At 52.9% G+C, this 13,963-nt stretch overlaps 8 protein-coding genes across 8 annotated transcripts; 5 read left to right on the forward strand and 3 right to left on the reverse strand.

Annotated features, from left to right (window-relative positions):
* Window positions 1-599: 599 nt before the first annotated feature.
* BU25DRAFT_456359 (uncharacterized protein) lies at window positions 600-2,118 on the forward strand (the record flags this gene model as incomplete). Its single annotated transcript, XM_033710020.1, has 2 exons — window positions 600-2,043; window positions 2,096-2,118. 2 exons carry the CDS (start codon window positions 600-602, stop codon window positions 2,116-2,118), a joined length of 1,467 nt encoding a protein of 488 aa, XP_033564129.1.
* A 773-nt stretch (window positions 2,119-2,891) lies between these two features.
* Window positions 2,892-3,983, forward strand: BU25DRAFT_388018 (POZ domain-containing protein; the record flags this gene model as incomplete). The annotated part of the gene is made up of 2 exons (XM_033704455.1): window positions 2,892-3,028; window positions 3,086-3,983. 2 exons carry the CDS (start codon window positions 2,892-2,894, stop codon window positions 3,981-3,983), a joined length of 1,035 nt encoding a protein of 344 aa, XP_033564130.1.
* Window positions 3,984-4,167: 184 nt separating this feature from the next.
* BU25DRAFT_261835 (regulatory protein-like protein suaprga1) lies at window positions 4,168-5,738 on the reverse strand. The gene is made up of 3 exons (XM_033701738.1): window positions 5,174-5,738; window positions 5,005-5,120; window positions 4,168-4,954 (listed from the first exon to the last, which is right to left on the reverse strand). Exons 1-3 carry the CDS (start codon window positions 5,352-5,354, stop codon window positions 4,301-4,303), a joined length of 951 nt encoding a protein of 316 aa, XP_033564131.1. The 5' UTR covers window positions 5,355-5,738; the 3' UTR covers window positions 4,168-4,300.
* BU25DRAFT_456362 (mitochondrial tricarboxylate transporter-like protein) lies at window positions 5,709-6,844 on the forward strand (the record flags this gene model as incomplete). The annotated part of the gene is made up of 6 exons (XM_033710021.1): window positions 5,709-5,738; window positions 5,788-5,842; window positions 5,893-5,913; window positions 5,966-6,245; window positions 6,294-6,737; window positions 6,787-6,844. The coding sequence occupies 6 exons, from the start codon at window positions 5,709-5,711 to the stop codon at window positions 6,842-6,844; spliced, it is 888 nt and encodes a 295-aa protein (XP_033564132.1).
* A 618-nt stretch (window positions 6,845-7,462) lies between these two features.
* Window positions 7,463-8,060, reverse strand: BU25DRAFT_307513 (uncharacterized protein; the record flags this gene model as incomplete). The annotated part of the gene is made up of 3 exons (XM_033702083.1): window positions 7,463-7,534; window positions 7,584-7,952; window positions 8,013-8,060. Coding segments are annotated over 3 exons (489 nt in total), but the record flags the coding sequence as incomplete, so codon positions are not given.
* Window positions 8,061-9,001: 941 nt separating this feature from the next.
* Window positions 9,002-10,447, forward strand: BU25DRAFT_261890 (uncharacterized protein). The gene is made up of 2 exons (XM_033701739.1): window positions 9,002-9,772; window positions 9,824-10,447. Exons 1-2 carry the CDS (start codon window positions 9,307-9,309, stop codon window positions 10,387-10,389), a joined length of 1,032 nt encoding a protein of 343 aa, XP_033564134.1. The 5' UTR covers window positions 9,002-9,306; the 3' UTR covers window positions 10,390-10,447.
* Window positions 10,448-11,243: 796 nt separating this feature from the next.
* Window positions 11,244-12,500, forward strand: BU25DRAFT_419599 (Clavaminate synthase-like protein; the record flags this gene model as incomplete). Its single annotated transcript, XM_033707945.1, has 2 exons — window positions 11,244-12,088; window positions 12,137-12,500. 2 exons carry the CDS (start codon window positions 11,244-11,246, stop codon window positions 12,498-12,500), a joined length of 1,209 nt encoding a protein of 402 aa, XP_033564135.1.
* Window positions 12,501-12,878: 378 nt separating this feature from the next.
* Window positions 12,879-13,315, reverse strand: BU25DRAFT_419600 (Sm-like ribonucleoprotein; the record flags this gene model as incomplete). The annotated part of the gene is made up of 2 exons (XM_033707947.1): window positions 12,879-13,251; window positions 13,302-13,315. The coding sequence occupies 2 exons, from the start codon at window positions 13,313-13,315 to the stop codon at window positions 12,879-12,881; spliced, it is 387 nt and encodes a 128-aa protein (XP_033564136.1).
* Window positions 13,316-13,963: the final 648 nt, after the last annotated feature.

The following is a 13,963-nucleotide window of genomic DNA, read 5'->3' on the forward strand; positions in this document are numbered from 1 at the left end:
AGCAAGTGAGGTCGTACACGTGACTCGAAACTGCCAAGACTGGCGATCTCCACTTCCTTTTTGGCGACGACTGCATAACGTCCTTTCCCCATCACCCATTCCACCTTCTGCCCTCAGAGCAACCCCTTCTGCGCACTAACCCGCCCCTACCCTTCTGACTCTGTACTTGCGTTCGTGGAAGTCGCGGACCCTGCTTTGCGAGAAGGTTTGACGAGCGAGCTTTTCTTACTTGGGCCGTTTCTTCTTCTGCTCGACATCACCTCGCCCCAAGCCAGCACTCACCCTCTCCGACTCACTCGCATCACCTGCACACGCTCTTGCGGTCTTTCAGACATCAAGACGACACTATTCCGACACCTACACCATCTGCACGCTTCCAGCCCAGTCCAAGCTCCGAACGACCTCACCTCCACGCTCCCTCCAACCGCACTGTCGCAATTCCTTTCCAGCCGCCAGCACCAACACGCTTTCCTTGACAGCCCCCGCTGTACATAAGAACGAATACAATTGAACAGTTCCAGCATTCAGCTTGAGCAATTGCCTGGACTGTGAAAGAGCATATTACCCAATCTTCAATACCTCCAAAACAGTTAGGAACCATGTCTGCATCGCCGACCATCGCAGCCTCTACCAAGCGTCCGCTTGAGGAGCCCTCATCTCCTGCCGGACCCAACGATCAGCCTGACGCTAAGCGCCCCGCCCTCGACAAGATGGTGAAGGAAGAGCCCAATGCCGACGACATTGAGACGGCGCAGCCCGTCAAGGGAGAAGGCGTTGCTACAGAAGACATCAAGACAGAAGACATTAAGCCAGAAGACGAGACTGCTGAAGTGGCTGCTCAGAACGGCGACGAGCACGCCCAAGCAGACACGATCGTTCCTGATGCTCCCGCTATCTTGGAGACTCAGCCTATTCAATCCACTTCTGGCGCCAATGGCCGTCCTGGCAACAGCAACCAGCAGGTTGACGAGTCAAACTGGCTGCACCTGCGAGCCTGCATCGGCACTAGCGAAGCCGCGACTATTATTGGCAAAGGTGGAGAAAATGTGACCCAGATTCGACGCCTCTCTGGTGCGAAGTGCACAGTCAGCGACTATTCACGAGGCGCTGTTGAGCGCATCCTTACCGTGAGTGGTCAGGTTGATGCGGTGTCCAAAGCGTTCGGCTTGATCGTGCGCACCCTGAACCAGGAAGACCTCGAGAACCCTTCCACTTCCACCTCAAAAGCCTACCCCATGCGCCTGCTCATTCCCCACATTCTCATTGGCTCCATCATTGGTAAAGCCGGTGTTCGTATTCGTGAGATCCAGGAGGCATCCAACGCAAAGCTGAATGCTTCTGATACCCTCCTGCCTAATTCTGGCGAGCGATCATTGGTTGTCCTTGGTGTCGCCGACGCTGTGCACATCGCTGTGTACTATGTTGCTCAGACCTTAGTGGAGCAGCTAACAGAGCGTTTCGGTGGCCCTGCCGCGTCTCAGTACGCAACACGCAGTGGTATGGCCGCTAACGTTGTCCCTGGAGGCATGTCCGTCCAACCATACGTTCCTCAGCCAGCTGGAGGGCAGTACTCACAGCCTCACCCAAACAACTTCCGCCGACCAGAACCCCAGCGCACTCCTCAGCATGGAGGATACGGCGCTCCTCATATGCACGGCCAGCCGCCCCAACAGACACCATATGGACACCCTAACATGCCTTATGGAGCTGGCTCACCTGGTCGAGCTCACTATGGTGGCCCAGCGCAGCCAACGCCGTACGGTGGGCACCATGGTGCAGCACCCGTTGCACACGGTGGAGCGCCCAACCAGCCGCCAGTCCAGATGCCAGGTCAGCCCCTCACACAGCAGATCTTCATCCCCAACGATATGGTGGGTGCCATCATTGGCAAGGGCGGTGCGAAGATCAACGAAATTCGTCAGCTCAGTGGCAGTGTCATCAAGATCAACGAACCTACAGACAACAGCAACGAGCGCCTGGTCACGATCACAGGAACACAGGAGTGCAACCAGATGGCACTCTACATGTTGTACTCACGACTCGGTCAGAAACCTCACCCCCACTTCTCGAAACAAGAACTAATGCCCTGCCACAGAATCGGAGAAGCACCGTATCTAGGTACCTGCGTTGCTTCCCGAAGCCGCTGTACATGCGCGCATGTCTCGACGATGCGTCGGCCCCGGCTTTTCATGACCCAATCTAAATGCATACCCAGCTTGGCGTTCTGAACTATGGGCATCCTTTTGGTACGTATATCGTGTACGCATGTTCCTTACATAACGCGCGAGCGCTGTGGAGAAGACCTCGATTTGCGGCAGTGTTTGATGATGGAGAGCGGCAGTTGCCTGCATCTCGATGGATCTCATCAGGCGCATGTATACACAGCAGCCCATTATCTGCAGCATCGATTTAGCAAAAGCTTCTTTCAATATCACATCTTCGAACATCCTATCCTTTCTAACCCCCGTGCATTGTCAATTATCCCATTGTTTATCATGTGCCATTCGATGCGTTATTGTCTTGTCTGCTTTCGCAAGGGTTGCATGTCCCGTTTTCAGCGTTTGTTTGCTCGCCCAGGGGGTGAGCGACGAACAAAGCAGTGAGACTCAGCTGCACGCCTCCACAAGGCGATTGTTAATGACACGTAACAGCAAGTGGAGGGCTTGTTCGCTGCTTGTACGGATATAGGTGTACGCATGTCGAAACACTCACATTCCTCAGACATCAAAGACGGATGCGCAGGCCACCCGCTTGCGGTCGCGATACTGAACCCCATCAAAACGACGAGAGTGTCCAGCTGCGCATGTCGAGAGTTTCTGTCCGTCGTACGATTTGAAAATCGTGTTTGAGTTATTGTTGTTAGGATTCGCTTCTAAAGGGAGGGCTGCAAGATGCACACCGTGCGGGAAACGACTATAACTACACGCAGCATCGGCGTGGCCTACAGCACCGAGCCATCACCGACGCACATTCTCACCAATCTGCCGCCGCCATCCACGCGGACAGGGGCGCGAGCCAGAGAACTTCGGTACGTTGCCCACGCAAGGGAGTCCGCAACCTCCACAACTGACCCACAATCTGCCAGAGCCAATGCCTCAGACTTCACATCCACAGTGACCCTCTACATCGGTCCCAAACGCACTCCCTTCAGCATCCACACCTCCCTTCTCGCCAGGCAATCGCCCTACTTCCGTGCCGCGCTCACAGGCCCATTCCTCGAGTCTACAACCAAGATTATAACGCTCGATGATGTGAGCCCAGACCATTTCCAACTCCTCGTCTCCTGGCTGTACACTTCCTCTATCCCCGCGCCCTTCAAAGACGGAAAACCAGCGTACTACACCCTCCTCCACCTGTACAGCCTCGCCGACCGCCTCTGCGTCGAGGGCCTGCGCAACGCAGTCGTAGACTCAATCGCCGACCTCGCCGACCGCACGAACTCAGTGCTGACGCCGAGCGATACGCGCATTCTGTACGAAGGGATCCGCGACTCTGCATCGCTGCGTGATCTAGTCCTCGATCTGTTTGCGTTTAAGAAGACGGATAAACTGGTAGAGGGCCATGTGGACGCCTGGCACGCCGCGTTCCTCCGCGACTTGTGCGTGCTCCTCAAACGTCCTTGCGCGCAGGCCATGCTCAGGCACAAACTAGGAATGTGGTGCCCGGAGTCCTGGCACGACGCTAGGAGCTGTGATAACTGTCGCAGCGTGCTGCAGCCTAGGTTCGGCGCTGTGGCGTGTGATGACTGCTGTTTGAGTTTCTGCACGAGGTGTGTGGAGGATGGTGTGGCGATGGCCGGGTGGGATGATAGGAGGGAGAAGGAGGAGGGCGATGTGATGGGTACGACGGAGGGTGCGGGGGAGATTAAGGTGAAGAAGGGCAGGAAGTGGGAGGTTTGTAGGCCGTGGAGGGGCGCGAGGTGTGCGTTGTATCATGAGCATGATGAGACGGAGAGGTGTGGGGATATCTCTATGGGGAGGTGATGAGGTCGGGATGAGTGGGTTGACTTGTGTTGGACCGGCTGCATTTGCATAGCGTCTTAGAGTTTAGGAACGTACATCTGGGATCTCGTGAGCATACATATATATGAGGATAACAAGGCATCAACACCGAAACGGCTAGCAAACTGAGAGAGGAAGAGTGACGCTTTGAACGCCATGATGGTATTGATTTCCCCCCCAGTCGTATCAGTCACACATGCGGGTGGAGAGGTCCCCGCTTATATTTTACATGGCCAAAAGTGCCTTATTTCCTCCAGAAGTTGAGATTACAAGTAGTACAGAGTGGAATATTGCGATGCTTATGCGACGAAGCTCTTGACGTTGTTCAACCACCTAATGTACTCCTTCTGCTCCTTGTGGTCAATGTAGTCGGGGATAAAGAGAGCCAGGCGGGTGTTGATACCACGCTCCTCGAGGTACTTCTCGAGGAGGATCTGAAGGTCCTCGTCGAGGTTGTTGAAAGGAGGACCGGTGTAGAGCGTCCGCCTCGCCCAGTCCTTCTCAGCAGTCTGAGGGTCGGCAAGCTCGGCGTCGGGGAAGTAGTAGAGGTCCTCGATCAGGAAGTCGCCATCCTGAGCGGTAGCCTCGATGGCGAGAGCACCCTTGCCAGGGCGCTCGATGCGGATGCTGGCGTGAGCGGGGAAGCCCTGCTCACCCTCATCCTCGTTCTCGTAGTCGTCCTCAAGCTCCTCGCGGTCGGCGGGGGCAATGCGGTCCTCAGGTGCGACACGAATGTTGCCATCCTTGGTGCTGCCCTGGTTGATGGCGCCCTTGGTGTTGGCACCGCCGGACTGGACGTCCATGTCGGCGTCATCGTACATGGCTTGGTCCTCGAGAGCGTCCTCGGGGTTGACGTTGTTGTTGAGGTCGGCGGTGGTGAAGGTGATGCGGATCTTCTCGTCGCCGAAAGTGCGGGTCAGGATAACTTCCTGATTGCCAGTCTTGTCCTCAAGCTGTAGAGTATTAGTCATTAGTTCTGTTGCAGTATGATTCCAGGACATACCTCAAAGGGGCTGTTCTCAAGGTACTCCTTGATGTTGGCGGAGAGGTCATCATCTTCCTTCATGTCCTCCTCCATGGAGATTTCGCTCTGGAGCTTTGCAACAAGCTCTTCATTTGCTGGTCCAATGTCAGCAATACATTCATGCACTGTTTCGATTGATCATTCGTACCGCTGCTTTCTTGCCTCCTGATAGCAGAGATGTGGAAGGAAGCTGTGAGCCTGGGGGCGGCCTGGGACCATGCTGGCTGGAAAGCGGCTGTCTGGCGGAATAGCGAAGACTGAGGGCGGACAGCCTTTGTGAAACGGGCAGCACGGGGTGCGGAGCGGGCAATGTTGCGGAGAGACAGCATTTTGTGTTGATGTGTGAGGGGTATCTTGATGCAGTAACAACAAGACACTGACTTGTGACGGTAACTTTTCGAGAAGACGGGCCCAAGCTTCTTGACATCAGTGCTTGGCAGTCGCGTCCGCGGCCAAAATGTCGCTCGCCGCTATCGGCTTGTGACAGACGTCAATCTTCCTGCTACAATATAGGTTCCGTGCAATATTTGCGCGCGTTGCGTGTCTTTCTTCTTGGTGTTTCGTACCTGTTCTGCTGCCATTAAGTATTTCACAGTTCGCACGTCATAGCTACGAGTCACCGAGGTAGCTTGAGCTCGAGCACACGACTCCAGAGCGACAACGTCTTCCATAGCAACTTCAAAATGGCAACTGCAACTACGGAGAAGAAGAAGGTACGACTTCGAGCAAGAGGAGTGACGTACAAAGGCTAACATACGGGAGCCGAGTGCTATGCGCTCAATCCTAGCAGGTGCAACTGCTGGAGCTGTAGAAATCTGTAAGACGTAGAAGCTACGACTGTAGTAACTGCTAATCTGATAATCATAGCCATCACATACCCGGCCGAATGTACGCGAACCATACGAAACGATTACAGACCTATGATCTAACCTCACTCCAGTCGCGAAGACACGATCCCAGCTCAACCGAAGATTAGCAGATGGAAAGAAGCTGCCATGGCCGCCGTTCGGCAAGCAGTGGTACGCTGGGTGCACAACGTTGATCATTGGCAACTCGTTGAAGGCAGGCATCAGATTCGTTGCCTTCGACATGTACAAGGACATGCTGTCAGACGCTGAAGGAAAGATCTCTGGGCCAGCAACTGTCATTGCAGGTTTTGGTGCAGGAGCAACAGAGTCGCTGCTGGCCGTTACTCCCTTCGAGAGTATCAAGACGCAACTGTGAGCCTTACGGACTTCTAGGCATTGCCGTTGCTGACATTGACCTAGCATCGATGACCGCAAATCAGCAACCCCTCGTATGCGCGGCTTCCTCCACGGCACAAAGATCATCGCTCAAGAAAAGGGTATCCGCGGTTTCTTCCAAGGTTTCCTTCCCACCACTGCCCGACAGGCTGCCAACTCAGCCGTCCGTTTCTCGAGTTACACATCGCTCAAACAACTAGCTCAGTCCTATGTTGCTCCTGGCGAGAAGTTAGGAGCAGTCAGCACATTCGGTCTCGGAGGTCTCGCTGGTATTATTACAGTCTACACAACGATGCCCATCGACACGGTCAAGACAAGGATGCAGTCGATAGAAGCACGCAGCGCGTACAAGAACAGCTTCGACTGTGTGGCCAAGATCTTCAAGAACGAGGGTATCTTGACGTTCTGGTCTGGCGCGTTGCCCAGGTTGGGACGACTCATTCTGAGTGGCGGTATTGTCTTTACTATGTAAGCGTGCACAAACGTCTTGTTATAGATCGCACTAACAACATGCTAGGTACGAGAAGTCGATGGAGTTGATGGACAAATTCGACCCTCAAGGGCGGTACATATAGACGGTAACTCTTTTCTGTACCGCTCGAGTTTTCCAGTCGAGCAGGCACTTCAGGTGTGAGCCTGCAACAACCAGCAACAAAGCAACAGAATACCCAAATACTCTCCTGGGTGTCCAACCTAGGTCGACCTTCTTTCAGGCTCCCTCTTAGATTTTCCGTCTTTGAACCCCATGTATCCGGGATCTCCTCGTCGAGGCGCCTTCATATCCTGCCAAGTGCCAACCTTGATGTCCCACTCCTCCGCTTTACGTCCAATCTCCATCTGCATATCATAATACATCCTGATTAGCATGGCATCTGTCGGTATTAGAGCGTTTGGATTCTCTCGTTCGTCGAGGTCCTCGAACTTTATACCTGTGTAGCCTCTACGCTTGATCACCCGCAACACTACGCCTAGTCTTTCCGTGCTATATGCCACAACTCACTTGCAGCCAGGATGACACTGAATCCTTATGGATATGAACGTGCAAGATGTTGTTTGCTGGTAAACAGAACGCAATTGATTGCAGACATTACGCTTCAACCAACTACATTGAACCAGATGTCCTACTATCGTGTGGCGGCAGCCTGCTTAGCGCCATGGCCACCTTCCTGATCATCTACATCAGGCGATTGTTTGTACAAGGCCACAGCGCCCACCACGTAGTTGACTAAAGCGAAAATGCCCACTATGCTTGTCACCAAAGCAATCTGCGGTAAGTCAGTATCTACTTGGGAGCACTTGACTTGCGAGAATTACCTTCATGTCATCAGTCCAATCGACTACCTGTGCGGCACGATCCCAGATCAGAATGAACAGGCCAACTATGAGCAGTGATATACTGATGTTGAGTAGCATGACTGGCATCTGCCAAACGTAAGTCTGTAGCTTGCTCGCTGTACTAGCTGGTCTGTCCCTTTTTTTGCTTGCCAGCATCTCTTGCAGCATCTCAAGGCCTTGGGGATGTGCGCCGTATCGGTACAGAGCTATACTCTGCTGAGATGCAGAGGCCACTGTTGAGAGTGACAAGATCAAGGAGGCATATAACACCGCTCTGGCTGTCCAAGGACTCTCGGAGATGGTGGGCCACGAGAAGGCTGCGCTGACCACAGCGGCGATCAAGGCAGCCTGTGATGTCAGTGAGCCCAAGCCAGTAAGACTAAGTCAGGTGGGAATGTTTGATCTTACCGTCACATTGACAGCATTCAGTTCTGACAGCTTTCCATCTCGCCATTGTGGACATGGTGATGATGATGTCGACGCAGGGTTCAGGTTCGCATTGGTAGTGGATGTTGAGTCTTCATGACACTTTATGAAGTTTGCCATCGCTTTCGATGTGATTGTCCATGGCGCGAACTTGTGTCGAAGTATGGAATGGTTTTTCGACATTTCTCCAATATGCTTTGGGCCCCGAAGCGTAATCATTTGGTTTTGTAGGTGTCTCCTTCTCACTCCGCGGAACCCCACACATACTCAGCCTCGCGACTCCATCCCAGCCATTTGCGCCATGCAGTCTTTCCACCGATCAAAAGCCGAAGTCCCTCAGCCTGCTGCTTTTTTTGGGGATTCACGCCTGTAAGCGGAGCTGTCGGCTTTCCTAGCGAATAGAATGCGTTATCTGTCTGTCTGATGGTGTCCACTGGCAACCACATCCGGCAGCTGTATTGAGGCTCAATCATGCGAAGTAAATGCTCAGCCTCTTCAGCTCTGGCCTTAAGTACAGTGTGCCTAGCCATTCTTCAGTTTGTAGGTTCAGACACACCTACTGTAGTACTCTGCAGGCTCGATGACTTCCCAAGCGCACCAAAGCCCAAGGAGAGGACCAGCAAGTTCTTACGATCCAACAAAACTCGTCATACAACTGCTGGATGAAGTGACAGATAGGACTCAGAAACTAAGGCAGGCGCACGGTTCACGGACATCCAAAAACTGCCATGGAGAAAACAGTCCAGTGATACCTTCACTGAAACGCTCATTGACCAGAACACTGTCTAGCGGATCGAAATGGCTCTCGATGTTAGGGTTGGAGAGCTCGGAGTACCTCGAGGTAGACCAGTATTTCGCAGGTACTTTATCGAAATTGGAGCGTATGCTCGATCAGCTACAAATAGTCCGAAACATCCTCTCCGAAGGTCTACATAAGATGGGCGGCGACACCCTCGATACTCTCCAGGACGCACTGCAGGCTTTAAGCGAGTATCTCGAGGAGTTAAGTGTCTGTCAAAAACTTCCAACGGATGCCTCTTCTAAAGAGTGGCTTGTGGCTCTGGGAAACCGAAAGTATGTTCTGAAGGAATTCGGAACTGAGGTGGATACTCTACGAACTCAATTGAACTTGTTCAACATGAACAGACAGTAAGTTTCTCCGTGTTCAAGGACGTTCAAGTTACTGACATTCTGCTGCCTCGATGGTGACGATGTCAAGAAACCAATCCTCATAGAGAAAAGGGTAGACACTGGGCCACAAAGATTTGCATCTCGGATGTTAGATCCTGTGGCCTGGCGGCCATCACATATCGAAATTCCAGGTCTTGCCCCAAAGCCTGAGTTCGTCACGATCGCGATCAGCTCCGCGTACACGACGGCCGATGCTAGAGGAAGGCCGAGGTCTGTGTACCTGGCGACGAGATTGCTAGATCAATCCCAAAAACGACAGCGCGATGATGCAGAAGATGTATACCTGCCTGAAGAACAGATCAGCGCTGATTTCTTCATGCAAAGCCAAAGAAAAACACTGACGAACATATTTGATCATTGGGGAATCTTCGTCTCTCACGACCACGACTTGATCGCCGGGAAGCTATTTGAACTTAGGAAGGATGAAGGTTCTAGTGTTGTCGAAGAAACACCTGGCAGAGTCATTGTCCAGACCGAGAACGGAAAACCGAGGTGGACCCTCCAGCTGTGTGGCTATACTGACCTCGATAACGGAACGATAACTAAGCTTGGTGAGTCTTCAGCATGATTCTCAGACTCCACAGTACTGACGTGTCCTCAAGCGAATGGAGTCATCAGGAAGCTTGGTGAGAACTACAACATAACTGCCGCCAACTGTCAAAAGTTCAGCGACAAGCTACTATGCTGTATTCAGCGAGTACACAACCGAGACGACGTGTTTCGGGGTTTAAACGAGCTACCGCGCGAGCATGTCCCATCCATACTCAAGCGTCGTTGTAACGACTACCGAGCATTCGGGTCTGAGCGCGATCAGTGCCTTCGAAGACCTTCAGCAAATGGGCCCATGGCCACGGCTGAGGACCGCCTGAACCTCGTCATCATCTCAATCGTAGTCGCTCTGATAAACTCGGTGGTAGCAGATATGCGCGCGCAAAGAACGTCTGGACTAACGATGGCTGCAATACTGGTCATTGGCTGTCTGCTGCCGAAAGCCCTGTTCGCAACCCTCTCGTACTCGTCACGATTCAGGGCCTTCTGTAATCGTCTGCTGCAGGGCGAACAAGGGCAAAAGCTCGAGGAGCTCATTGATGACATCTGTGGTACGCCCGTCGAACAGATCGTCCTCGTGGATGTGAAAGAGAAGCTGAAAGCGGTGGCATACATATGATTTCCGGACGCAGGCGCCCTCCAAGCGGAGGTTTCCTTGCTGGGGTTACTGTTCCGTGTCAGACGTCAATACGAAGTAGCTTGTATCGTGTCGGCGCGAGTCTACAAGGCTCGTCTCAGCCTTCTTTTGTCTCCCAGAATATGAAGATCGAATGCCGTAGATTTTTGTGTGGGAGGTCTTGATATGAGAGCGGAAATTGACGGCAATGTGGTGCAGCGTGGAGCTCCGCGGCACTGCTGTTCTGGCACGGCAAGGAAGAACTCGGTGTCTTGTTTCGGTGTCTTTCTCCTCGGGGTGTTTGTAGCATCGCGTCCAAGACGCGTTTAGGGCGTAAGTGGGTCATGGATCCGTAATGTGAACTGTTCTGCCGTCCGTCTCTCGCTTAACCCAACGTCGTCCTCCTTTGACCCATCCCATGTTCTCAAGGACACGAGCATGCTTACACCAATACAATATGACCATCCAGATCGCAATGGAGTAGGATGCATAATGTGCAGAACCATATCGATAAGAAATGCAAGCAAGCAACCGAGGTTGGCCTACGTCAGCACCATTCAATGATGGTGGGGTCGCTAATCGCGGAATGAATGGTATGCGAGCACGCAATTCAGACTAGAGATTAGAACAGGAAGCTCGATGAGTTGACACCATCTTGAGGAGGATAATGTCTTAGGTCGGTAGGGATGAGGAGGGGTAGATATAAAGATTTGCGATTGCAAACTTGGGGCTCAAAACGTACTCTTTACTACTCCTTTGGGACACATACAAGCTTGAGCTTCCCAGCGATACCACTTTCAAGCATATATATCTTCTTGTAAACAAACAATTGAGTTTGTCTGGTAACGCTTTTCACAATGGCACCTGCTTTAACCTCCTCGGCGCCCACAGCTCCCCATGAGCTGTCCAAGGGCCTCGCCAACAACAAGGTAGACAGGAGCATCTTCCCTGACGGCATCCGCACCTCAGGACAACACGAACCCCTCTTCGAGCACATCCGTCCCTACGAAGACTTCCCACAACAGATCACAGGCCCCACCGCCTGGTCAAAAGCCAACTACCAGAACAACCCCGAGCGCTGGACACACATCTTCTCCGAGTCAGAAGTCGCCGAAATTTCAAACGCCGCAGATGCATTCATCTCCTCTGGCGAGCCACTGACCGGCATCACAAAGGACAAGTTCCAGCTCCCCGAGTTCAGCAAGTTCCTCGAGCCGCTCCGCAAGGAAATCATCGATGGCAAGGGCTTCATCCTGTTCAAGGGCCTGCCGGTCGGCGAGTGGGGAAACCAGAAGTCTGCTGTTGCGTACATGGGTCTTGGGACATATCTCGGTTACTTCGTGAGCCAGAACTCGCGTGGACATGTACTTGGACACGTTAAGGATCTCGATGAGGATGCGACGCAGATCGATAAGGTGCGCATTTACCGCACCAATGCGCGACAGTTTTTCCACGCCGATGATGCGGATCTTGTTGGTTTGCTGTGCATTGCTAAGTCGCTCGAGGGTGGTGAGAGCGATTTGGTCAGCAGCCATGAGGTGTGGAATGTGCTGCAGAAGGAGCACCCGGATGTTGCGAAGCTCCTCACCGAGCCGATTTGGTACTTCGATCGTAAGGGAGAGACGAGCAAGGGCCAGCAGGAGTGGATTCGAACCAGTGTGTTCTACCTGGAGACTGGTGACAGCCCGCGTGTGTACTCGAAGTAAGTTGATCCTCTGCTCACGTCAATCGTCATGCTAATGCAGTTCAGGTGGGACCCATACTATGTCAAGTCCCTGACACGCTTCAGCGACAAAGGCTTGATTCCCGCTCTCTCGCCCGAGCAGGTTCGTGCCGCTGTCATCCTCGACGAGACCTGCTTGCGCCTCGCCCTACACATGATCCTGGACATTGGTGACATCCAGTTCCTGTCGAACAACCACATCCTTCACGCCAGGACAGCGTACAAGGACTACCCACCGCCAGCGCCTCGCAGGCACTTGATGAGGCTGTGGCTGAGCACACCAGAGGACGAGGGTGGCTGGAAGCTGCCCTTCCACGACAGCAAGGACAAGAAGAGGGGCGGTATCCAGGTCGATGACACACCGCCGGTTGCGCCTTACGATGCTGAGTAGAGAAGCGAAAAGGCCGCCCGGGCCAAAACGATAGTGTACGAGACCATAGATTTCATGACCTCAATGGATTGATACCAGATTAAATTGCGGAGATCGATGCCTGTTTTTCCAAGTGGTATCACGCTTCATTTGTGCATAATTGCACTTTACCTATACATGTGCCCAGAAATGCCGAACGCCGTGCTTGCTGCGGATATTCGCACGTGGTGACCGTTCGAAGTGAATCTTGAGCGTTCTTTCCGTGGACGTCGCAGGCGGTATGTGAATCTGCTGTCCTGTGCCTCGTCCTGTCACAAACCGCTTCTCCTGCCTCTTCTAAATCGCCTGGTTCCCTTGTCGCCTGCTTTTTCGATCCTTACGCCGAATACTTCAACACATCTAGAACCCACGGCCTCTTCCACGGCCACCACCACGTCCACGGCCGCCGCCACGGCCTCGTCCACCACGGCCTCGGTCACCACCACCACGACCTCCTCGTTCCGCCTCTTTCCTGGCCTTGTTCTTGGGCTTTGGCGCATCGTCGATGAGAAGCGTATCTAATGGCAGAGAGTCGGGGAGAATGATGTAACGGACTGTCGAACCGCGCACGGTCATGGTGTCGAGGGTTACGGTGTCCCGGTTCTTAGGTGTGTACTTGACTGCTCGCAGCGCGACGTTCATGAGGGGCGAAACGGAGGTGATGGTTCCATTGACGATGGTGCCATTCTTGAGCTCGACTGTGACAGTCTCGTTCTGGCATTTCATGAGGAATCTGGCGCAATGTTAGTTGCAGCTTTGCGCGTTGATTTCGTGTCTGCGCACCTGACGAGCTTCATGATTGCAGTCTTTTCGAGTAATCCAATTCAATGCAATAGTTTCTGTTTGGCCGTTGAATGCAATGTCTTTGCGATCGCGTTGCGGCTATGTTGTGAGGTTGGCTGGTGGGGACCTCGAAGCTTCCCAGGTCCAGAAATTACGACCCAGGCAGCGAAAGGCTTGGCGCCATCATCACGTGCACCTTCATTCACCTGGGCACATCGATGGATCTTACACACTAAACCCTTCCTCCCAACACACATTGCGCGCAACGATAGGCGCATATATTGATATGCCAATTTTCGAAACCAATCCTTTCTTTGACAAGCTCTCGGCACATGAGTGAGCTTCAAAACGAGCCCATCTACGGTTGTCTCCTTTCTGCATCATCATCCGCATGCATACGCCTTGTGAAAAGTAATCACAAGTCTTTCGAGTATCCTGAAAAGTCAATATATGATTCAGATCTCTCAGTCCTCTAGGAGTGTCGAAGAAGAGCGACTCATAGAGACGCACTGGATCAACTCAGTTGGCAATTATCTCTCACGAATCGGACAGGCCGTGCCCCTTACAGATCCTAGCTTGGGCTCCAGGGAGCAGCTATGTAGGCATTTGTCAGAAGCACAATGCATCGTTGGCACAAAGTTCGGAATTCGGACAACTTTCCG

Source organism: Macroventuria anomochaeta (genome assembly GCF_010093625.1).
Source record: "Macroventuria anomochaeta strain CBS 525.71 unplaced genomic scaffold BU25scaffold_8, whole genome shotgun sequence".
Lineage (NCBI taxonomy): Eukaryota > Fungi > Ascomycota > Dothideomycetes > Pleosporales > Didymellaceae > Macroventuria > Macroventuria anomochaeta.

Coding starts and splice junctions, on each gene's coding strand:
- BU25DRAFT_261890 (XM_033701739.1), top strand. CDS start 9,307: ATGTTAGATCCTGTGGCCTGGCGGCCATCACATATCGAAATTCCAGGT. Junction 9,773..9,823: donor CGGAACGATAACTAAGCTTG/GTGAGTCTTCAG, acceptor CGTGTCCTCAAG/CGAATGGAGTCATCAGGAAG.
- BU25DRAFT_261835 (XM_033701738.1), bottom strand. CDS start 5,354: ATGCTGTCTCTCCGCAACATTGCCCGCTCCGCACCCCGTGCTGCCCGT. Junction 5,121..5,173: donor CAGGAGGCAAGAAAGCAGCG/GTACGAATGATC, acceptor ACATTGGACCAG/CAAATGAAGAGCTTGTTGCA. Junction 4,955..5,004: donor TTGAGAACAGCCCCTTTGAG/GTATGTCCTGGA, acceptor AATACTCTACAG/CTTGAGGACAAGACTGGCAA.